General features: G+C 40.2%; 1 protein-coding gene across 10 annotated transcripts in view; it reads right to left on the bottom strand.

The window, feature by feature from the left end:
* LOC124167378 (rho guanine nucleotide exchange factor 11) overlaps nt 1–25,883 on the bottom strand; it is a 558,219-nt gene that overhangs the window by 439,600 nt on the left and 92,736 nt on the right. For 9 of the 10 annotated variants that reach the window (XR_006866674.1, XM_046545401.1, XM_046545404.1 and 6 more), the window contains 3 exons: nt 10,194–10,474; nt 8,684–8,920; nt 313–768 (listed from right to left, as the gene is read on the bottom strand). Coding sequence is in view for 9 of the 10 variants with exons in the window: in XM_046545401.1 (XP_046401357.1) it covers nt 313–768; nt 8,684–8,920; nt 10,194–10,474 (974 nt within the window). In the remaining variant the exon portion in view is untranslated. The remainder of the gene's footprint in view (nt 1–312; nt 769–8,683; nt 8,921–10,193; nt 10,475–25,883) is intronic. The other variant, XM_046545406.1, reaches the window with a different exon arrangement.

Below are 25,883 nucleotides of genomic sequence, written 5' to 3' on the forward strand. Positions count from 1 at the left end.
GCGAGTTTTCTCCCATCCGAACGGGAGAAACAGTTCTCTCTACCGAGTTACGGACTTGGGTGGGGAGACAATTTTGGGCGACAACTCTCTCTCCCAAACGAGGCGCCCCAAGTTACCGACTTACCCTCCAGGAGATCCAAGTTCAAAGCCAAATGATTTTTCAAGGACAACTTCATCCTTGGTGTAAATATTTGCTCCCGTATCCATGACTGAATACAAAGTCACACGTTTCACTCGTACATGCTTTGGACAGCGTAAGGTGAGCGTTTAGGGGAAACAAGGCATTAGATTCATTAGACAGGAGTTACTTACGCAGCGATTAGTCGATGACGTGTGAAGTTTATGTAGGTTTTCAGTGTTTCCCTGAGTTAGTCCCGAGTCCACACCGTCAGTGAATTGCAATTGTGAGTAGATGTGAGGGGAGTTGGTTCGGGGAGGGAGCGGAGGCGGAGCGTGGCAGGGAGGGGGGGGAGGAGTGGGGCTGTTCACAACGTCTGCCGTCGAAGAGGGAGGAGCAGCAGCTGCCGACTGGAACACTGAGAGGCCGTGGTGGTGGTGGAGGGAGGCAGAGCCGAGGAACGCGGCGCCCGGCGGAGGGGAGTGGCTGGAGGTAGAGAGGGGGCGGTTGCGCGAGGGGAGGGGAGGGGGCTCGGAGGAGGAGAGCGCCCTGGACAGGTGGCGCTCGGGAGGGCTGCCGCTCGGGGGGGCGTTGTGGGAGGAGGGGGGGGAGCGGAGGGAGAGGGAATGGCCGTGCAACACGTGGGAGTACTGCAAGAGAAACAGGCAGAGGGTTGGTTGGTTGGTTGGTTGGTGGCAGTGGAAAGGGCAAGAGAGAGAGATACACAAATATAGAACAATCAAAAATCAAAGCCACAAACACTAAGGAGCAGTGAAATGAACAGAGGAGGAGAAACGCCTTGAGGAAAGTAAATAAAACGTATGATCAACGTAAATGAAAAAGTAATATTTAATAACTTTGCTATTTCGCACATGTTTAATGCACAACTATTCCGCAACCTAGGTTTCGAAGAAAATCTTCATCATCCGGAACATTGGACATGGAAGAAATTGAGAAGATACAATTTAATTTATCTGTGTGCCTGATGATGAAGATCTAGAAAACCTAGGTCGCAGAATAGTTGTGCATTAAACAAGTGTGGAATAGCAAAGTTATCATTATTATTTTTTCATAATGATTAGTATATTCTATGCAGTCAAACCTAAAACAATGTAAACCATCAACTGATGACTGAGCATGCCTCTGAGATTTTAGACATATAGGTTAAGTCTGCCTGGGCTAACTTCAATTTAGTTCCCCAGTACGCTATATTTGCAAAAATATAATTCCAGAATCAAGCAAACTTAATAAAAAAGCATGTTCAGCACAGCTTAGTTCCAATTGAATATTTAAAGAACGTAAGTTACATTACTTGGAAACAATTATTTCAAAGGCACCAATATTTTATTTACTGCCTCAAGAGCATTTTAAAACATCAATCCATATTTTAAAAAACAATCCACAACTCCCAAGCAGAGAATGAACAGAAAATATTATATCACAATTCATAAATGTACACCAATGGCTAATGACAATCATGAGTTGTGAGAGACATTAAAACATTCACCCAGGATATTGCTTGTCTGCAAAGTGAATTTGAATTAGAAATAAAACCAAGGAATACCTATAGTATTAGGTCAATTGAATTAATAAAGAAGTATAAGCCAATTCGGTTTAGAGCCAAATGATAATTTAAAGATTAGGTAATTAAAAGCAAAACGGTTAGATGCTAAATATTTCATTGTATCTGCATTAAAATACCCATTATGTACTGGTGTAGGGAAGAAAATAAACTTGGCATCAGAGAGAAGAGAAAAGTTGATAAAAATGCTATAACAAAAGGAAATATGTGAATTCATTTTTGAGTTAGGTCAATTTCTATGATCCACCATGGACACACCGAATATGAACTCCAAAACATATGTACAAGCGTCACCTACCATTCCCATTATTTCTACCATTGGTCGGTTATCAAAGACAAAGCCAGCTTTAAATGTAGAGAATAATCTATTCCTTCAACTTAAAAAAATTTTTACAAGCTTCTACGAGGAAATCAATATCAAACGGAGTCTCAAAGATACACCCATAATTATAAACATTTTAAGTCTTTGGAAACAAAACCCATACATTACCGAATTCAATTTCAAAGGACATTTTTCTTTACGCTCTAACAAACTAGAAACAAAGAAGTGGCACAAGGTGTAAATAATAAGCATAACATTGGCATGAAAACCTCTCGACGGATTAGCAATGCTAATTGAAATACTGTAGAAGATTGATAATCCTGAAATCCAAATAACAGAATGATCCAAACTGTGGAAAGTTTTCCAAAGTTTTTCAAAATTTCTATTTTTTTTTAAGGTTGCGTCACCGGAAATATGCCTATCTAAGTGGTTTAATTGCTATCTCAGAGCCTGGCTATGGCTCTGCCCGCTAAAGCTAGTCAACTAAATTGCCGTTTCATTCAGCTTGGATTAGTCATGCAGACTAGTCCAAGACTGTTTATGAAGTTAATGCCAAGTGGTTTTTTCCAAAATACTCGCGTTCTCCACACTTAATAGATTATCTGCAACTACTAACATTAAATTTAAGCAGGGGCAGTCAGGCCAGGTCAGCCATCGCAGAGGGCCCCGAGCTTTGGGGGCCACAACAATGCTCGCATCTATCGTGAAGCGCATACGAAAGGAGTAGTAAAGAAAGATTCAAATTACTTGAACCAAAGACTTTTTTGCTATTATAAAATTCAAAGTTTTCATTAAATTGCTTTATTTACAACACGCTTCATGTAAAAAGGTCATATAAAAATAAATAAAATAAAGGAGTCAGAAGAATAGAGAGAACCTCATTCTCTCTTGAAGAGTTATTCGAAAAGCTTATTTTTTAGATTTGTAGTACAGTCAAACCTCTTTAGACCGAACCTCTGTAGAAGACAAGTTCTCTATACAGCGAAAAAAAGTTATGGTCCCGATTTTCTTCCCATAAGTTATGTGTATTTTCATCCTCTGTACAACAAACCTTTGTACAGCAAAAATTTCTCTAGAACGAAATAAACTTTTGGCCCCGAGTCAATTATTTTACCTCTTTAGAGCGAAATAATGAAGTTTGTGATTACGTATCCTCCATTTCATTGATATCATTTGCACTCGAGATAGACGCATTAATTTTTTCGAAAAGGGAGTACATATTTCAATTTTTTCCTCATCGCTGAATCCATGAATTTGTTTCCTTGAAATAAGATTAATAATTAGGATGTGATTAAAGGTTGTGTTGATTGATCATTGTCGCTAACAAAGCACTATTACCTATATTTTTCATTTTAGCATCGTCTGCATTTAGTTTTCACATGACAGCCGTCATGCAGTGGATCGATTACGTAGGTATCGACTGAAACTATCGACCTATCGATTACTGACGATATTGGCTATTTCTGCGAAGTTTCACTCGCCGAGTTAGCAGATGAAAGTCCTCGGGAGCAATAACTCTTTTAAAAGTGACGTTAAATATATTGTCAAGTCTCAGAATCTTCGTAGTAGTGAACGAAAAGTTAAAAGGTACCATTAGCAGTCCATCAGAATGTGTTTTATGGTTAATTTTGGGGATCTTTATCAAATCTTTCTCCAACTCATAGGGACTTCACAGAATGCCACCAAAAAAAAGCAATTCACTCTCGAGCAGAAAATTGCCATTTTAAAAGACGTTGACACAGGAATGAAGAAATTGGACGTGGCCAAGAAGTACGACATATTGGCGTCTTCATTGACAACAACTTTTAAAAAAAGAGAAACAAAATAGAAATAAGCACCATGTACAACGCTGTGAATCCCACGAGGAAGCGACTACGGGCCGCAACTTACGACAAGGTTGATGAAGCAACATTTAAATGGTTTTTACAAATACAAAGTTTGAATATCCCTGTCACTGGACCTCTAATTTGCCAGAAAGCCAAGCAATTGGCCGTGACTTTAGGTGAAGACGGATTTTGCGCATCACAAGGCTGGCTTGAAAAGTTCGCACTAGCCACAATATTTTGTGCAAGGGAATATCAGGAGAAGAGATGTCTGCACCGGCAGATGCTATTGCTCAGTGGCAGAGTGGAAAATTAAAGGAGATTATGGCGAGTTTTCCCCCAAAAAATATATTCAACGCCGACGAGACGGCTTTAATGTATCGGCTGCTACCTGAGAGGACAATGGCAGTAATAACAGATAAATGTAAAGGTGGGAAAAAGGCAAAAGATCGCATCACTATCCTTCTCTCCTGTAATGCAGATGGGACTGAGATGTTACGACCCTTAGTGATAGGAAAGGCGAGAAACCCACGTTGTTTTAAAAACATTAGAAGTTTACCAGCAGATTACAGGGCGAATAAAAAATCATATTTCTTCCCTCCGAACTGCACTTCCTGCTTGCAACCTTTAGATATGGGTATTATTCGATCTTTTAAATCGAATCACAGATCAAGGATGCTGCATCAAATCGTAATTAGTATTGAGAGGAAAATGGACAACCCTTATTTTATTAACTTAAAACAAGGGATTGAAATGGCTACTGGTGGCTGGTGGAGTGTGACTCCACAAACAATAAGGAACTGCTGGAGAAAGGCAGGCTTTGACTTCAATAAATGAGAAGAAACTGAAGCAGGTCCCAGTATAAGCAGTAATTACATTGGCATTGATGCAGTCTGGGAGGAGTATATTTTGAGAGCAGGAGTGCAAACTGATGTGACTGCAGATGATTTTGTATCTGCTGATGAGGACATACCAGTATTCCCTGAAGTAACAAATGAGGATATTTTACAGGAACTTATGGAAAACGATTCATCTGAGAGTGATGAGGATGAAGGTAACCCTGAGAGAGAAATTACTACAAATGAGGCCCTTGCATACATTGAAGCCCTGCAGAAATTTTTTTCCCAGAGAGATATACCTGTTGAGCATTTCTCTCTCAATCAACTGCGGCATCTTTGTGAGAGATGGTCCTTGGAAGGAAAGCGAACCATTCAGAAAAAATTACCAGATTTCTTTAAATAAGTTTTATTCTAATTTTGAGAGCATCAGCCATCTAAATTCTATTAAGTTCTATTTATGTTGATAGTGGGATATGTTATTATTTATATGCAAAAAGTCAATTTGCTGTTTGTTAATTACTATCCTTTTGTTTTCACAGTCTTGTGTCTGCTAAAGAGCATTTGAGTTACTTGTTTTAAAGCTTTCTTTAGTTTTACAAATTCCATAAATTCCATGAAATGCCCACATATTGTGATATTATCTTTAATATTTAATAATGCTCTTAACTGGCTGTTACCAGGAAGACTGGGATATATCTTCTTGAATTTCAGAGTTACCTGAAGTTGTAACATATGTTAACATATATATTATTATTTATAAAGAATTCTTCAATTTTGAGAGTGAAATAAAGAAAGTTATTTTTTAACGCCACAAATACTTAAAAATATCAATTACACTTGTCCCTAGATGTGCTCCTATCAAATCTTTGTATGATTGAGCTCAATTAGTGATTGGCTTTAAGTTCTTCTTATGCCAATGAGGCCATATCAAAGTTTTACATTTTTAAAGTAAATTTGAGAAAATTTACCATATTTATGTGGGTAACATATCTTGTTTAAGTGAATTTATGAATAGATATCAGTCCTTTATTTGCTAAAAAGCTTTTCAGTACATTAAAATGGGTAATAACTTCTGTAAAAGGGATACCTCTGTATAACAAAAACCTCTATACAACAAAATTTTTTCTTGGTCCCTAGAATTTCGTTATAAAGAGGTTTGACTGTACTACATTTTAATAATCTGTGGAATTCTCATATTTTACAGTATTTTTTTCTGATGAAATTTAATTTTATTACCTTTTCACTGGTTTTTAAGGGCCAGAATAGCTTCAAAATCCAGTTCCGGGCAAAACAACTACATACCTAATATATTATCTGGAGAAGGACCCCATCATGAACCTCAGCTGAGACCCCCCATTTACCCGTGTCCTGACCACCCCTGAATTTAACCGTTAAAATTCACAATTGGTTATTATTTATAGAACCTATTCGAAGTGGGATTACCTCCAATCAGAGGATTTGAAAATTACCTAATGGTTTATGTTTGAAGTAGGGAAAATGGTATTTGCAACAGGTGTACATTAAAAATATGATCCGGCAAAGTATTGATATTCTAGACCAGGGGTCTCCAACTTACTAGGCCACGAGGGCCACATTCCAAGTTGCGAATCGTCCCACAGGCCGGATAGCACATTTGCCGATGACTGAAGTATTCGATACCAACATCTACTGAAGTATTCGGGGGTGTATTTCTTATTTACGAACAGCAGAAGGCAACTTTGACGTGCAGTACAGCGCTGCAATGCTCCTAGCGGCATCTCACAGAGTTAAACGAGCGAGAATCGTGCGCCACTTGAAACGCCCTCTGCGGTCCGTATTTTGGAGACCCCTCTTCTCGACGAATTGTAAAAATTTTTAGTCATTCTCCTTCCAATTAGATGCCGTCTCATCAAGATTACTTTCATGACTCATCTACCTTCAAGATTTATCGACAAAGAACTTTTTCACATGCTTCAAATCTTTTTCACTCACGTTTAATCATAAATTTTATGAATTTGATAGGGTTTCTCTGATTACTTGACTCTTAACTCAAGAATGCATCATTTCCACCGATGCCAATGCACGCTCCGCAAAAGAAAAAAAAATGTTCCTTGTTTCAGTGTTGCCTAAATCCAGGTACCAGATCTATTCTCTGTAAAATGGTTCATCCTGAAAGCGTCTGGTCCCAAGCATTCCATATTATCAATTCTCTACTGTATGCAGTTACGAAAGGAATTTACATACTTTGATATCATCAACTGAAAACCAAGTTGACATGTAAAAATGATAAATGCATTACCTAAGACATAATTGATTATGTAAAACCTAAACCTCAAAAAATATTTAAATTTATATTCTATTGAGGTTATTAACCTGAAAAATATCAAAAATTTATTGTCCTGTAATAAAGCATAGCAAATACACACTGCGATGAGATAGGAGAAACTTATGAGATAAATATTATTTTGGGACCAAATGACCAATAACTTGTAATTATATGGCTATAAGGGAAACCCGCAGGTCATGAATGTGATTTCTTATCACAGTTTATATGATATTTTTAGGGCCACCCAAACAGTGATGAAGGGACATATGCCAAAGGCTTCCATAAAATATGTCCATATAATGAAGAACACCCACGAAAATTTAACAAAGAAAAATTATGTTGATGTGAAGAATAGTCTTTGTTTACCATAATACATACTATGGTAGACGGGACCACGAGAAGAAAATAAAGCAAACAGTGACAGTGAAACAGAGAGATTTAAAATATCATTCTATCCTCGTACTCTTAAGGACAGCAATGGTGTCTTGATTTGTAAAATTAATGGCGTCACTCACTGGGATGACCCACTGCATGCTTATCTCTTTCCAATGCTTTAACCTAGCTTGGCTTGGGTTTACGATATGAATTACTGAAGGTAAGCAGCAAGTTTTGCCTTCATATGAATGTGCGCACATATTTTTGTTATTACATGCAATATTTTTATGGCTGTTTCATGTGCACATTGACATTCTCTTGCATGCTGCATGCTGGTGATTGGTCACACCCTGCCAAACACCCTAGAGGAGGCTTACAGGGTATTATGTACATATAGATGTAGTTATTCTTGGTAGTCAATAAAACAAAAAGTAGAAGTGTAAATCAATATAAAATGGGAATCTCAAAGATACACCTTTAATTAATATTCCGGAAGTCTCATTTAAGTATTCCGGAAAACCCTTTAGTTGATGAATTCAATTTCTTAAGATTCTTTCTCAATACCCTAGATAGCAGAGATTAATGTCATAGACAGAGATTTAAAAATAATAAACATATGGTCTAGATATTATTGGCGTGAAATCCTGATGAGGGGGAGCCCAGTGAGTAGAGCGCTCGGTTGCTCACTGAAGGATTATTCAGGGTTAGTCTAATCCCAGGTGAAGAAGCCTTCAGACAGACACCCCAGCACAAAAACGATCAAAGTATGAGGTGGACCACGGAAAGAAACTGACTCCGCCCTTCCCTGAAATTAGCATACCTTTGACTTAGTCTAGGGTGAGCTTTACTTACACAAACCAATCTCAATCACTCACTGAGTGAAACACCATTAATTAAGTGACTTACGTATGCTTTCACCACAGAATGATTCCTTTGTACAAGTAATTTACAATTGTTTAATTCAGGAAATTGAAAATAAAACAATGTGAACTCGAAGGAAACAGCTTAGCACTGACATAATTCTAAGGCTAGGTCACCACAGATTTCTGTTTGGTTATGACACCAGCAATGACCAAGTGACGCCAAATTAATAAACAATGTGGTTCCATTCACCAGGTTAACTGTAAGGAAATTTTGAGTAAGCAAAATTACAGCCATGCAATATCTATTCTAGTACTGCCACATACTCTTTATCAATGAAACTAAGGAATTCTCGAAAAGCAACGCCACGTCACAAGCACAGAAAAAAAGGGCTGTGTCGGTGGATCTTCTTTTCATTCCCTTGCGTGCGCAACAAGAAAGAACACAAGAGAACATACCTCATGCGCAGAAGTGGAGGAGCTGGACGACGTGGCTGGACTAGGAGAGAGCGCCATGAGCAGCTGCTGCTGAAGTGTGCGTACCCTGCGCTCCGCATTCGTCAACTCCTGCGCCTTCTTCGGGTCGTTGCTGCGCACCAACTCCGACCTCAGCCTGTCCACATAGCATTGCTCCTTTTCAAGCATCAACTGGAACGTCCTCACACGCTGGTGCTCCAACTGTCGAAGCTTCTCAGTCTGACAAGGAGGAAGGAAATATTTTATTGAAAGAAATGCTTCCGGTAGGTTTACATGGAGCATTTTGAAGTTTAGCCCTATGCTATCTCCCCTTCTAACTCAAGGCCTGGTTACACGATACATTCACACGTACAGGTTAATGTCTAAATGTATGAACGCGAGAATGAATGCCAAAACGCACCGTGTAACCACCCAACTTCTGCAAATGCATGAACGGAAAATAGAACCTGTTCTAATTTGGTTCATGCATTCGTAAATGTTCCATTCCAGTCCACCAAAACCATTCACGCAAACGTACATTAACTTGTACGTGTTAAAGTACCGTGTAACCAGGCCTTTGGAATTCCCTCTTCAGTTCACAATGACGACTACTCCCTCTCATTCTATCTAAACATCCAATTCTCTTCCTTCATCTCCCTTACTTACCTAACATCCATCCTACTCTCCATAGACACAATTTCAACATCCCGTCCCATCCCAGCACTCGCTCCATCCATACCATCTGTCTCCTTCACATCTCATCTAGAAGCTGCCTCTTCATACCCACCATGTCCAGCCCTTTCTTGTTCTTCCTCCTCTTCCCCTTCTATATTCTCTTCTTGAATGTTTCGAGTCTTTCCCTGCCCCACTTCCTAAGTGCCCATGTTTCCGCATAGATAAGCGCTACACTCTCAATTAAGACTCTAAATTAGCATCTTCTTAAAACTCTTACATAACGATCTCCCCATCCATGAAACCGGCTAAATGAAACACACCATCATCATCTTTTAGAGAAATCATTTCTTTAACTTAAAACGTGGCACCCAAAGCGAAAATATACTGTATCACCACCGGCAGGCTTCTAACCAGTGATGAGAGTCTACAAAAAAAATTAAGTATGTACTCTAGCAATAAAAGAAGCTTTTTAATGACTAAAAGCAGCCAAATAATACGAGGATATCTTGATACTTGCAATGAGCGTGTAACACAACCTAAATTTCGTGAGTCTTCAATTTCAATTACCATAAAAAATTCAAATTCATGAGAAAATGAAACATTTCATTATCAATTAGCCTAATACCTGAAAACGCATTGCATACTATGTACTCCTTAATATAACAGCATATCTGCAGAACACATGACGGAGTACTTACTCCATTATCAATTAAAATTACTTGGGCAGTTCTTTTACAACCTTAGTTAGGTTGTGAATAAAGACAATAAACTATGAACAAACAACTGACGCAAGTAAAAAAATCTTTGCAAATCCATGTGTGTATAGGTATGTACTGACATCAACGGGCTGTGGTCCCGTGATCCTCTCCGATGAGTTCTTGTGGTGGTGGGTCGGGAAGTGATGGTGGTGCCCCCCCCTTCCTCCTGGCCCTGGGGTCGTCGGCGGAGAGATGGGTGACGAAGACGATGGGCTGCCACACTGGGACCCGGGAGACGTGGGTCCCCATAGCGATGAGGAAGCTGCCGCTGCCGCCCCAGGCATCGTCACCGAGCGAAACGAGGCTCCACTCGACACCCCTCCCACTCGCTGCTGCACCGTGAGAACCACTTGGGGCGCCGCTGCAACGCAAGGGAGAGAAGAGATTAGCTACTTAGATGAGATTAGATGGTTACTCAGAATTTCACAATCGATTTAATATGATTACAGCTGCGGAAATTTTTCACACAAAGGGGTGAAATATACAATGAAAAAATTATTTTTCTTATCCTGGATTCAAACCTATATCTCCCGACAGCTGGTAAGGTATGATACGGTAACAACAATGTAATGAGTCCCACCGATGTTGTTAACGTCTGTTTGCTGTTGACTACCTCCAATCACCTCAGAGTACTTAATATTAGAGTATGTTTATAAAATAAGTTTCACATGAGAATAAAAGGATTATGAGGATTGGAAATTCGAAAGAAACTAGGAATGCTGTGGTAAAATACATGAACAACAATCAAGAGATCCAGGTACAAGTCCCAGCTGAGCCAAATGAGTTTTTTCATGGCAAATTTCACCCTTGTAAACAATTAGAACCCATGAACACATATAAAGCCACTAGTTCCATACAGTACCCGGATCCCCTAAAGTTATGCCATACCACTAAAATTACTCTGGCATCATTTTCCAACATGTATTTCTGTGGGTTATAGTGCACAAGGCAGACAAAGGTGACGGTGGTTACAATTAAGCCTTTAAAAACATCATGAAAACAATGTGAAGGGCCCCTTCAACCATAATTATGGCTATGATATACATGAAAAACAGAAGCAAAAATTGCAAAATTATGCAAACAAGGTGATAAGAGACTCAACATCATTTAATCAGAAAACATTATATATTTTATATGTATATGACGTGTCCTATACACTCAACTCATGTATTTTTTACTGTGTTCAGTGTCCTCTGGGCAAATAAAGGTTACTACTACTACTACAACACTGCAATTAAGTATTCTGTTGTTTAAGGCATGACTTCAAGAAATTTAACTATTATTTCGAATAAGAATAACTTAGTTTTTCCTCATATACTTTTTGCAAAACTTATCGGCATACTAGGTTTCATAGAGGGTTGTCATAATCAGAATGGTAATGAAGATACTCAAAACCTAGATTGCAGAGAAGTTTCACCATGAATGTAATTGGGGAATAAAACTTCTCATTATTTCAAAACTACAAGTGTTGTGAATGGAACATAAGCCATTTTGCATGCCATAAAAGACTTACTAGGTGCATACACAAATAAATATGAACCACACAAAATTTAAATAAGTAGTACAAAAGGTTTTTACGTCATTGATACCATAAGACAATAATTTTATGAATAAAGGGTATCAGATAACGGTTTGTGAGCTTAGAGAAATACGGCCACGTTGAAAATTTATTTGCACCATGACATCAACCTGGTTAGTATGTTCCACAAGGAGAAAAACACTATGTCCTTTTCATTCAATTTTCATATAATATCTCACACAAACTTCTCTTCCAGGGAGGGAGAGACAAGGGTAGTAGCTGAGAAGAAAAGCCAAATTCTATGATGCCGTCATTTGAAATGGACTGTACCCAGAATATCTAAAAGAGCACGTTTATCACTGAATTAAGAGAATACTGGTCGCTATGCGCCACGCCCGGGATAAGTCGAAGCACGTTCGGGGCCTGCAAGCATGGCCGACAATAATGCATTTTACTTACAATTAGATAAATGCGCAAATTTCGTTTGAAAGGAACAGAGTATTTTAAGATGGAAAAACTGTAAAATGGATCCAAATAATGTATCTTCCTGGTCGCAATCTCATTCGAATAATTTGGGCTTGGGAAAAAAACATTCATAGTTGCGTGATTTCACGGGTATTTAAATGGAGCGCAATTTTAGATTTTCTTCTCAAGATGGCTACATGCGCAATGTCTTCGCTTCACTTGGGAGGGTTCATCAGCATTCCATTGTTTAAAGAGCACTGCACATTTATGTGATGAGTAAAATATCGCTGTCGTCGCCGGACACATTCCCGCGTACGTCACCAAAAAGGTGTAGGGCGATGTTTCCTCAGTGACGTCACCCCGGCTCGGTTCCAGCTCACGTCGTGACGTCACCGCTGATTTTAAAAATTCTTCGGCTAAACAGTATTTCCTGTACTTAATTTTTTCTCAAAAAAGTACCCGTTTTTTGCGCGTAAAATCAAGGTGCCCAAATTTGAGCGCTCTGCATTCCCGTAGTTTTCGTTCCTATAACTTGCAATTTTGATATATAGAAGCCACATCTATTACTAGCAGTTTGCCCAAAACAAATTGTTTATACCACAAAAATTAACGGAGCGTCGTAAACAACGCAAACCTCTGCTAACTTCGAAACCAGTGAGTCAATTGAAAATTGATTGGTACTGTTGTCTTCCGTAAAATGTTAGTAATGCAAGCACATATGAAATGTATATTATATATTAATAATAACGTCAATATCACTTATTATTTATCTAGATTTAACTATGCGCGTACCGGCAGCTCCGTCGTGGGAGGGGGAGGCGAAAAGAGGCGCGTGGTTGCCACCGACTCAGCAGAGGGCGCGCTTCCTTTAAATGACCGACTCGGACGATGAAAGTATCACAAAGAGAACACCATCAGGGCTATTCCGATAATCGTATGGCCGGGCCATAAGTCGAAATCGGCCATAACTACGGCCTCGAGACGTACGTATGGCTTCGAGCGATTCTAAACTGAGCGAAAGGCCATAAGTCGGGCGGTAGCTATGGCCTAGAGGCCGTAATATTATGACCTGCCTAGGAGGCGGTCATAACACAGGCCATACGAAATAACATTGTTCGCCTAAGAAGTTATAAAATAAATTTACGAGTACTCATCGATTATATAGCGGTTGTTTCAAGAAATTTATGAATATTTCGGGGGAGCACATACGTATTCATCGGGAATTGGCTCGAAATATTAAAGGAAGACCTCGATTTCGTAACGAGGATAATGGATACAATACTTACGTGTATGTAATCCGTTTGAATACGATGATGACATTTTCATTAAATATTTCCGCGCGTCAAAAGAAGTCGTTACTGACTTTTTAAGTAAATATAGTGGATGAACTTAAAGTTCACTTGCAGTTAAAAAGTTAGAAATACCTTTTTAAATGGATGCTCTGTTGAAGTGAACGGAGGAATGGGCTTTTATTTGCTTTATGTGTGCCACATTTTCTAGCAGATTTCTTACTTTTGTTTCTTAAAGCTGAAGGTAGCTTGAAATATCAGCTGTTAATTGATTTATATTTTAAGATTCTCGTAGCATTACGGCTCAAGAGGAAGGGTATCAATGAAACACAGGGCGACATTTTTTTTGCCAGTAATATGGCAATCTTCAGTACCTAATTCGCTGTGTAAAGGACAAATGTCGTCCACAAATCAAGGAAAGAATACTCTCATATTAATTTTATACTTCTACCTAAACATAAGCGTCTGCTCATAAAATTAATGAAACTTAGTTTCAATTTCATTTTTAGATTTCGTTCACAGGCTGGATTTCTACGGCTTTTGGGGGCAAATTATCGCATCCATGAGACAATAGTTACACCATTGGAAGGACAGGAAGAGGGTTAGAATTAAAATAGGATTTCATGTTCTAAATCTATCCATTACATGTACTGTATGTTCATGACATGCACAATTCACGTATATTTTAATCTTATAATACTGTACGGTACAAATTTCTTCTGCTACATCTCGCCCGTGATTTGCGTTCTTCACTTTTTTAAGATCTCCAGCGCCTGTCGCTAGATCAGTGTTTAAAGAAAATCCAAATTTATCCTTTAATAAGAGTCTATTTAGGTTAAGGAACATAGAATTATTATTTTTATTCACGCTAAAACTGACTCCCTTCTCAAAAAATCACTGATGTTAAAGAAAAGTGAACTCAACTTATACTACCAACTACAATTCTCATACCCGCCTACAAAAGGGCGTTAAAACTTTTGGCCGGGCCATACAATATGGCTCCTCTAAAGTGGAATCGGTATAGGCCGTAATTTCGGGCCAGGCCATACGAAACTTACGGCCGGCCATACGTATGGCCCCGTTTATCGGAATAGCCCTGCATGTCTCGTCCGTATAAAATATTTTGTAGCCGTCGTTCCTCAAACGTCTAATTCGTCGCAAAGAGTTGTGGCGAGTTGCTGCAATGGTGACAGATTCCATCATCACTGGCTTCTTGCTCAATTTTTTGTACCTAAATCCCATGTCTAACAGAATGGATCTTAACTTTGGGAGAGAGAAACGTGGGCAATCGGGAACATTCTCTAGCAGGTGATCCATCATTCTGCGTAACGTAGGAAATATATTCCTCAAACAGAAACCGTGCACTGTCCTCCTTATTACTCCAATCGTGAAGTCGTCGATGAAGATCTTCGGCCTTCCCCAAAGTAGTAGTACTTATGAAATGCAACGTAAGATTGAAAAGACTCATGAAAGGCAGGAGGGTGAGGAAATAGAATGTAGAAGCACTGAAGGGGAGTACGAGGAGAGAATATCAGGAACTAGTGGACATTAGTACACGGGAGATTGAAGGTACGAATACTGTTGAGGAAAAATGGAATAATATTAAAACTGGAATAGCCAATGCGGCGGAGAAGTCAATTGGCTACGTTGACAGAAGAAGGATAAAGAAACCTTGGGTTACGGAGGCAATGGTAAAACAAATGGAGGAGAGAAGGAAGTGGAAGAACGTGGATACAGAGCAGGGCAAAAGAATGTATCATCATCACTGGTCAACAATCCTAGGATTGGTTTGAAGCAGCTCTCCACTCAGTTCTCTTATCAGCTAATCTTTTCACTCCTACGTATTTCTTCTCTTTCACATCTCTCTTTACTTGTTCCATATATTTTGTTCGAGGTCTTCCTTTTCCATTCTTGCCTTCCACTTGCCCTTCGACGATTGTCTTCATCAGGCCATCATGTCTCAAGATATGGCCTATAAGGTTGTTCCGTCTTCTTATTAAGGTTTTCATGAGGCTTCTCTTCTCTCCTACTCTTCTTAGGACTTCCTCGTTACTAACTCGGTCGATCCATTTGATTTTCATCATTCTTCTGTAGCACCACATTTCAAAGGCCTCTATCCTTGCTTTCTCCGCTGCGGTCATTGTCCATGCCTCACTTCCGTATAGGAGCATACTCCAGATGTAGGTTCTTACAAATTGTTTCTTTACTTCTATATTTAAGTTTCCCGCTGTAAGCAGGTCTCTCTTTTGGTGGAATGCTCTCTTCGCCTGGGCTATTCTGCTGATAATTTCTTTCTTGCTTCTCCCATCACTAGTTATCTTGCTTCCCAAATAACAGAATTCTACCAAGATATAGCGGAAGTTATCAAGCAGGTAAGAGGGGAAGAAAATCTTATTATTTTAGGTGACTGGAACGCCGTCGTCGGCGAAGGTCAAGACGGAATAATAACTGGGAAATATGGGTTGGGTAACCGAAATGAAAGAGGAGAAAGGCTACTTGAATTCTGCACGGAGCACAGGCTAGTGGCTGCCAACACTTTATTCAAAAATCCCCTGCGAAGAAGATACACATGGAAGATGCCAGGAAACCGTAGAAGATTCCAAATCGACTACATTCTAGTAAAACAAAGATTCAGGAACCAGGTGAAGGACTGCAAAAGCTATCCAGGGGCAGATATTGATAGTGACCATAACCTAGTTATGATGAAATGCCACCATAAATTTAAAAAGTTGAAGAAAGCCGTGAAAAACATATGGCAGGTTGAAAAATTGAGGGAGGTTAAGCATCAACTGGCTTTTAAACAGGCTGTAGAAAATAAAATAGGGGAGGATACGACCAACAAACCAATGGAAGAGAGTTGGAAAACCATTAGAAGTGGTCTGCAGGCGGCAGCTGAGGAAGTTCTAGGTAAAAGAAAAGTCGTTATGAAAAAACCATGGATCACGCAGGAAGTATTAGATCTCATTGAAGAAAGAAGAAAATACAAGGCTGCGAAAACAGAGGAAGGACAGAATCGTTACAAGAGGATAAGGAACGAAATATGTCGTAAAGCGCGGAAGTCCAGAGAAACGTGGATGAAAAGCATTTGCGAAGACGTGCAAAACAATCTTAAACATGGAAAAGTAGAGGCCGCTTATAGGATAGTGAGGAACCACTTTAAGGAAAGGGGCGTAAGATGTAATACCCTTAGGGACAAAAACGGAAAACTATTGATTGAAAACGAAGAAAAAGGGAAGAGATGGAAGGAATATCTGGAATATTTGTACGAAGGAAGTCGCCTCAGAACGAATGCTATCGAAAACGAGAGGGAAGTGGATGCAGATGACATGGGAGCCCCAATTTTAAGATCGGAATTTGATGCGGCTGTAAGAGACCTCAGGATAAATAAAGCGTCTGGCATTGATGACACTCCTGCAGAACTAATCAAAAATTCAGCAGAGAAGACGTTGAACCAGCTATACAATATCATTAGTGAAATGTATACGACAGGTGAGATACCAAAGGATTTCGAGAGGAACATTATAATCCCTATTCCTAAGAAGAAAAGAGCGGAGAAGTGCGAAGATTTTAGGACCATAAGCCTTACTACACATGCATCAAAGATACTGACAAGGATCATCTATAGAAGAATAGAACGAAAAGCAGAAGAGTACTTGGATGAGGACCAAAAGAGAGACCTGCTTACAGCGGGAAACTTAAATATAGAAGTAAAGAAACAATTTGTAAGAACCTACATCTGGAGTATGCTCCTATACGGAAGTGAGGCATGGACAATGACCGCAGCGGAGAAAGCAAGGATAGAGGCCTTTGAAATGTGGTGCTACAGAAGAATGATGAAAATCAAATGGATCGACCGAGTTAGTAACGAGGAAGTCCTAAGAAGAGTAGGAGAGAAGAGAAGCCTCATGAAAACCTTAATAAGAAGACGGAACAACCTTATAGGCCACATCTTGAGACATGATGGCCTGATGAAGACAATCGTCGAAGGGCAAGTGGAAGGCAAGAATGGAAAAGGAAGACCTCGAACAAAATATATGGAACAAGTAAAGAGAGATGTGAAAGAGAAGAAATACGTAGGAGTGAAAAGATTAGCTGATAAGAGAACTGAGTGGAGAGCTGCGTCAAACCAATCCTAGGATTGTTGACCAGTGATGATGATGATATCTTGGTAGACATCTTCTACTTCTTCGTCTTCATAATCTGACGTAGGCATGTAAACCTGTACCACTACAGTAGCTACGGGTTTAGTATCTATCTTCACCATTACTATCCTTTCATTTAACTGCAGGTAGCTTTTAACACGCATCCCGGCGCTCTTTCTAAGCATTATGCCTACTCCAGCATTACCATTTAGCGATCCCGTGTGTATCATTCTGTAGCTTCCACTCCATAAGTCTCCTTCCTGGGGCCACTTCATTTCGCTGATGCCTATTACATCGAGGTTCATTCTTCGCATCTCCACCTTCAAGTTCTAGCTTACCGCAAGTACGAAGTGATCTGACGTTCCATGTTCCTATCCGTAACATTCTATCTCGTTTGACCGATGTACCCTCTCGAGTAGTCCCCGCCCGGAGATCCGAATGGGGGACTAGTTTACCTCCGGAATATTTTACCCAAGAGAATTCCATCATGTCATTATATAAATTGAGTGGAGTGGCTGTGACTCCTCGGGATGATAATGTGGTGGTTTCCCCTTGCCTTCCACATCGCAGTACTACAGCCGTTAAAGTAAATGTTACCACGCCCGTAGTGCAATGTGTGTCGCTGTACCGACCAGTATGGTCTCCACCTTCGCACATGTGAAGAAGAGCTGCTGCCCTGTCCCCCGGGTGATGAGAGGCATAATGATTGGCGGCCCCCAGTCGCCAAGTCACGGTATCTTCACAGGTTTTGGTATCTTTTAAATGGTCTACCTAACCCAAGGGTAGCCCAATACCCCCATAGAATACCGCCGCTTTTTGTCCACGACTGCTTATTCGACGAGAGAACTCGCTTATCTCGCAGCTAACCTCTATATCTAAAGGTCGACCCACCATCCGCAACCCGGTGGACGCACTCGGTGGCTTTAAGCTCAGCCGCGAGAAAAGAATGTATAGGGAACTAAATAATCGATTACGACGTGAAACTAAGAGGGTAAGGGAGGCTTGGTGGAAAAGACAGTGTGAGGAAGTGGAAAAGTTCCAGAAGGATGGAGATGTAGGCGCGTTGTATGCCAAAGTTAAGTCGCTATTGGGCGGCAAAAGAGGATAAGCCATGACTAAAATTAAGGCTAAATATGGGAGGATGCTAACCGAACGGGAAGAGGTACAGAGTAGATGGAAGGAATACGTGGAGGATCTGTATGACGGAAGAAACCGGCCGGAGAGATTTAGTTTAGAGGAGGAAAGTGCGGTGGAGGAGGATAATCTTGGGCCGGAGATATTAGATTCAGAAATAGAGAGAGCACTTCGTGATATGAAGGTTAGGAAAGCAGTGGGCGTGGACAATATCCCGTGTGAGCTTCTGAGGAATCTAGGGAAGGAAGGTAAGAAAAGGTTTTTCGAACTAGTGCGCAGGATATATGAGGAGGGGTGTTGGCCGGAAGATTTCGTGAAGACGGTTCTAATTCCGCTTCCAAAAAAGAAGAAAGCTGTGGAATGCGGAGATTATAGAACTATCAGCCTAATATCGCATGCGGCGAAGGTGGTACTGGGGATATTGAACAGACGAATGGAGGCAAGAGCAAACGAGTATTTGAGCGAAGATCAATTTGGTTTCAGAAAAGGGAAGTCAACTCGTGATGCAATAGCAATAATGAGGTCCCTCGTGGAGGGGAACCTAGAGTATGCCCAGGACGTATATGCGTGTTTCGTAGATTTTGAAAAAGCGTTTGATAGGGTGAACTGAGTAAAGTTAATGGATATTCTCAAGAAAATAGGTTTAGATTGGAGGGATAGACGACTGATTCGTAATCTTTATAAGGCCCAGACTGCGCAAGTGAGGGTAGCGAACGGAGAATCTAGGTGGGCAAGCATTGGCCGAGGTGTGAGGCAAGGCTGTCCTCTATCGCCCCTTCTTTTTAACGTATACGCTGAGGGGATGGTAAGATGAGCGTGGGAAGAGTTGGAAGCTGGAGTGAAAGTGGGGGGAATGATGTTGAAATCGGTAAGGTTCGCGGATGATCAGGCGCTGATTAGCCAGTCAGCGAGGGGACTACAGACTCTAGTGTATGCGTTATACGAGCGGTGCGAGGAGTATGAGATGAGGATTAATCACAAGAAGACTAAGGTAATGCGGTTTTGTAAAGTGTCGCGAGGGAGGAATGTGAGACTCAAGATTAAAGTAGGTGGGGAAAAACTTGAACATGTAGAAGTTTAACTATTTGGGCAGCACATTCGAGGAAAACGGACACAGTAGCAAGGACATCAGGAAGCGAATTGCACTAGCAAAGGAGGCGTTCATGAACAGGAAGGAGCTTCTGAGAGGATCGTTATGTAAGAGTTTAAAGAAAAGGTTAGTGAAGAGTTTGATTTGGAGTGTAGCTCTCTACGGTGCGGAAACGTGGACACTGAGGAAAGAAGACGAGAGAAGATTGGAGGCATTCGAGATGTGGGTATGGAGAAGGATGGAGAGGGTGAAATGGACGGATAGGAAAAGGAACGTCGAAGTACTGGACATGGTGGGTGAGGAGAGGCAGCTTTTAGATGAGATACGGAGGAGACAGAAGGTATGGATGGAGCGAGTACTTAGCGGTGAGGGGATGTTGAAAATGGTGTTAGAGGGTAGAATGTTAGGAAAACGAGGGAGGGGGAGGAAAAGAATAGGATTTTTAGGTAGATTGAAATGTAGTAGGTCTTATTGTGCACTGAAGAGGGATGTGTATGATGTAAGGGGAGGCTCCAGGATTCCTTCTTAAGCACTCCATGTAAACCTACCTTAATCGGTAGAATACTTTAATAATAATAATAATATTAAATGGGAGCTGAGCAGTGCCGACTGTTCGTAACAAGTATTGAGGACCGATAGTAAAACGCATTAGAAACGCATATCATCATCGTCATAAGTGAACAATCCTAGGATTGGATTGGCGCAGTTCTCGCTCCTATCCGCTAGCCTTTTCATAGCGACGTATCTATTTTCTTTTACATCCATTATAACCGTTTGTCCTATGATATTCATTTTGGTCCGTCCCTTGCTTTTCTTCGCTTGTCCTTCTACGATTGCTTTCATCAGGCCATCATGTCTCATATTGCGGTCAACTAAGTTGTCCCGTTTTCTTTTGCAAGGTTTTTAGAAAACCTCTCTTTTCTTCCACTCTTCTTGTTAGCACTTCCTCCCGACTTACACGGTCCTTTCAAAAGAAGAGCAAAAATATTCAAACCATCTATCCCATACATCATTAATCCCCCCCCCCCCCCCAATGTTTTTGGGTATTTAAGACAGTTTCTAGAGCCAGAGAGAGACTTGAAGAAGACTCCGGTAAGTATGCGTAGGAAAGTGTTTAGATATTAGTTGAAAATCAGAACGAGGAAAACTGAGGAAAACTAAGGTATTAGAAAGAATCAGAGGAGTACAAGCTGAAACTGAAATAATAATAATAGGGATACAAAAACTGGATGAGGCAAATGAATTCTGTTATTTGGGAACAGCAGCGATGGAAGAAGCAAGAAAGAAATCATCAGTGGAATGGCCAAGGCGAAGAGAGAATTCCACAAAAGCAAGATCCACCAGCAGCGGAAAATTTAAGCCTAAAAGTAAGGAAACAAATTATCAGAACGTACATTTGGAGTACCTATGCTTCTATATGGAATCGAGGCCTGAAGAATGAAAACCGCGGAGAAAGTAAGGGTAGATGCCCTTGAAATGTGGTGCAGCAGAAGAATGATGATTAACAAATGGATCTACCGGAGGAGTAATGTGGATGTCCTTATGAATAGTAGGAGAGAAGTGAAGCTTTAAGTTTACGTTAATAAAAAGGCGGAACGACTAGATCGGCCATATGCAGAATCAAAGGCGTACGCAGGATCATAACAAGGGGGGGGGAGGTCTAGGAGGAAGCCATGGTCTAGGCAAGCCAAGCTGTGACATTTTAGCATGGAAAAGGTGAATGAAACCGACATTTTAAGAAAATTATAACAGCGCTTTATTAGTTTATTAGAAAATTTATGAGATTATTACCTTGAAAAAATAGTTTTATTTTAGTTACATATCTTATACTAATACATATCATTTTTTGTGGGTTCAAAGAAAATTTGTTGAATACTTTCGTTTCAATTCACTACTGATTTTGCTTAAAGACTTGTGCGATTTTTGCTTCTAGGGGGGGGGGGCAGCTGCTCCCCCTGCCCATCGCTGGGTACGCCCATGTGCAGAATGCACAATGGCCTGATGAAGACAATCGTCGAGGGACAAGTGGATGGAAATACCGGAAAAGGAAGACCTCGAACAAAATATGAGAAGCAGGTACGAGAAAGGGAAGAAACACGAAAGTGTGAAAAGATTAGGCGACAGAAGAGTTGAGAGCTTCGTCAAACCAATCTCTGCACGAGTATTGACCATTGATGATGATTTCAAATCGATGTGAATCATGACGGAGAAGGGAGATCGATTCCTGAAGATGAAAAACAAGTCCTTCCTCGAAACGTAGACATTTTTTACGAAACATCACTCTGTGAGGAACACGAGAAATATTTCTACAACCTACGATCATTTGTCAATTACATCTGGTCCCTGTAAACCCCAAAGCAATACGAATGGGCACCCCAAAATAATCGGACGCAATTTTTAAAAGATTCAACATTTAATTTTTTACGTTACAAATGCGAGCCACCCTCAAAGTACTCTCCATTTACACTGATACATTGGTTAAAACATTTTTTCCACTGCGCGAAACACCTTTGGTACTCGTCATTTCCGTTGCCTTGCAGCGCCGCCTTCGATTCTCTTTTCACCTCCGTCACGTGACCAAAACATTTCCCTTTCATCAGCATTTTCATCCGGGGGAACAAAAGTAACTCAAAAGGTGCGATATATGGTGAGTAGAGAGGGTGATAGCGAAGCAGTGTCATAAAATTTTTTTACCAAAACCTCAAGTAGCGGCAAGCAGCAACACGTGCTCAGGAGTTTGATCAGGAGTCAACAAGCGGGGGATGAATTTATTTTTATTTATTTAAGGATTTACTCACATAAAGCATTTCTGCCAATTTACAGTGACCCAGTAACAAACATGAAATTTTAACATAAAAAATCTGAACAAAGCGTACAGGCATAAGATAGTAAAGAACAAAACAGAAGGCACGAGGAAAGGGAGGTGGAGAGGGAGGTCTATTTATTCGCCGGGGAATGGGACATGGCGAGTTTACGACAAATGAGTTTAATGGCAGAAAAAACGGATCGATATTGTCTGGTATTGAATAGGGTTGTTCACCATATTTTTTTATTTAAGAAATCGAAATATCGTGCTTCAGAAGGAGCAATGACAATTATATTATGCTATTTTCTTCATTGTACATGTTTAGAGAAGGCTTTAAACAGTGACAAATTTTACGTTACGCCAAAAAGCCCTACTTCCATCTTGAATTGATGTGTGACATCTACATCTACATAATACCCTGCGAGCCACCTCTAGGGTGTTTGGCAGGGGGTGATCAATCACCAGCATGCAGCATGCATTTGGACTCCCACATGCACACCACACCGTCTAAAAAACGTCCCGTATACTTACAAACTATACTACTATATGCTGTTAGAAATAATAATTGAATTAAGAAACATGCATTAATTTTTACATATGTTAGTAGGCTACACTACAAGTCATGCAATCTACTTACGAGTTCTATTGCTGCCGTTATAATCTCTTATTGATCGTGGAAAAAATGACATTCGGAATCTGTCTGTTCTACAATCTATCTCTCTTATTTTATTCATATGATCTGATCTTCCGTAGTACGTTGGCGTCCGCAAGATATAGTTAACTTCGTCAGAAAAGACACTGCTCTTGAATTTATCTAAAAGGTTTAGTCTATTTTTCAATCTACGGTCCGACAGAGATTCCCATCCGAGTTTATGTAAGAGGTCAGTTACACTAACAAGACTATCGTAACGACCTTTCACATACCTGGCAGCTCTTCTTTGCACGCGTTCTAACTCTGTTATTAAGCCTTTTTCATGAGGGTCCCAAACACTGGCAGCGTATTCCAAATGTGGTCTAGCGAGGGAAAAGTAGCTAATTTCTGACGTGGCGTCGCAAGCCTGTAGATGCCCTACTGCAGTGTTGTTTAAGTGGCTCAGCAGGGTTACTCCACTTTTTTTAAAGATCTCCAGCGTCTGCCGCCAGATCAGTGTTTAAAGAAAATCCAAATTTATCCTTTAATAAGAGTAATAATAAGCAAAATTACCCTTACTTGTACATATTTATTGCTCATCATATCACAAATAGCACTACAACGCACACATTTCACGAGCTGTCTTTTTGGTACTTATAATCAGTATTTTCCAAATCAACTGATTCAATGAAAAACTTGGCTCACAATAAATATAAAACACTATTATGTAACACTAATAAAACACGACAATCGGTTTTCCAATCACTCTGCAAACACTAAAAGAATTTGCACTCCTTGAAATTCGAAAGGATTCTCCACACCTCACTTCCCACTCATCACTAACGACTTAGAATCAGTTTACGTTATTTCACATTGACATTGCGAAGACAATTAAATGAATAGGCTGAAACAAATTATTAAACTAGCTAAACCAGTTATTGTAACATCAAAAAACTTCGAATTTCACTTTCACTCTTACCGTAACCAAAATATGACCAAAACAAACAACAGCGCAACGAAATTCGTGATATGTAAACACTGGCGAATGCTCAAAATGAATTGGTAATAGGTAATAAAATCAAACAGAACTTAGAAGCGAACAAAGGAATGAAAATTAATATGCGTTCGATGTATCCCTAAAGTACAACTAGCTCAAATATGAAACATATCCCCTTCGCAATAGATACCTTAGATTGAAATGTATAGGGTTGATTGAACCAGCATGGAAGAAATAAATAATTTCGTCGAAGATGTTACAATCACAACTCACTTCACTTGTCGCTTCATTCTTTACTTCATCGTCTATATGCAATCATTCACTTAGGGGTACATTAAGGGCACAAATTGTGTTCACTTGCACTAGAGGCACAATGGAAGTTCACTGCACGTAGTTTCCTAGCAAATGCAGCTACACAAAACTTTCAATTTCTGTCAACGCTACATACGTTGCCTGCCTAACTTGAAGAATGGATTTTATGTCGCCTTGATCCATCCGGAAGTTTCATGCGCAACATAGGCCATTTCAAAATAAGGAATAACCTTGGTCAATGTCCAGTCAGCATGCAGAGTGCTCAGCTTGGCATCGAGGGTACAGGCCAGCCAGGCCAGGCGTACAGGCTTTCTACGTCATCACCTCTGTTTCAAGATGGCGGACCGTTTTTGGCGGCGTCGAAATTGTTCGAATTTTGATTGCTAATAATTCCACCATTACTTTATCAACGCATCTGTAATTAATCCAAATCAAAATGAAATTACATCATAAGTGATATCCATTCGTTTTTTGAGACCGTTCTGATAGGCTTGAACAACCCTATTGAGCACGGAGCAAAGGCAGTGTTGGAGTGAGCGCTTAACGAGGGATAGTCTAGGTATAGGCGTATGGAGTAAGGGATGTGTACGAGTGCATCGGCCAGGCACTCTGAAATTAATGGAAGAAAGCAAATCAGGACAATCAATGTGTCGATCCGTAATTTTTTTCTAATCTTCCGTTAAAATTCACTGCAATGAGCTGCAGGACAAACCAGATTGTTCAGCTAGTACGTCAATAGTACGCCTCTCATCTTCGTACTCAAGAACACGAGTTTATTTTCCACATTTTCATCAGTTCTTTTTAAGGCGTGTTCTTTATAAGCTGTAGATAACATATCAACCGTGCCCAAATTACTTTTACCGAGCAGAAAACAAAATTTGAACGGCACATGCTACATCTCGAATATCAGCCATTTCAAAAATCGAAGAGGTCAAAGAATCCCGCGAATGTTAACTGTCACAGGAGCTCGTTAGAATCGTCCAAAGCCTCGCCGTTTCGCATACTGACTCAGAAAGTGAGAAACATTCATCTATCTAGTGGGAGAATCCCAAACTATAAGATTTACGCGACCAGCGATTTCCGTCCGGTTATTTTTGGGTCCTCCCTCGAGTACAACTCCGTGCGATTCTAATTAAAATCTATACGAAATAGCTCAAATCAAACTTCATGGTGAAGGCTACGAAAATTCAATATACAAAGAGTAGTGAAGAACAAAAGAGTGTCGTATATGGCACTCAATGTTGAGGTGGAAGTAAAATTCAACGCGGAGACAGCTGGACAGGAGGACAAAGGAAGGATTGCGCTTTTTGCTCTGGAGAATGAAGGGGTGGGAAGAAAACAATGGAAACACGATAATTCGCGGCGCAAACAAGGAATAAGAAGAA

This window comes from Ischnura elegans, chromosome 10, assembly GCF_921293095.1.
Source record: "Ischnura elegans chromosome 10, ioIscEleg1.1, whole genome shotgun sequence".
Taxonomy (NCBI): domain Eukaryota; kingdom Metazoa; phylum Arthropoda; class Insecta; order Odonata; family Coenagrionidae; genus Ischnura; species Ischnura elegans.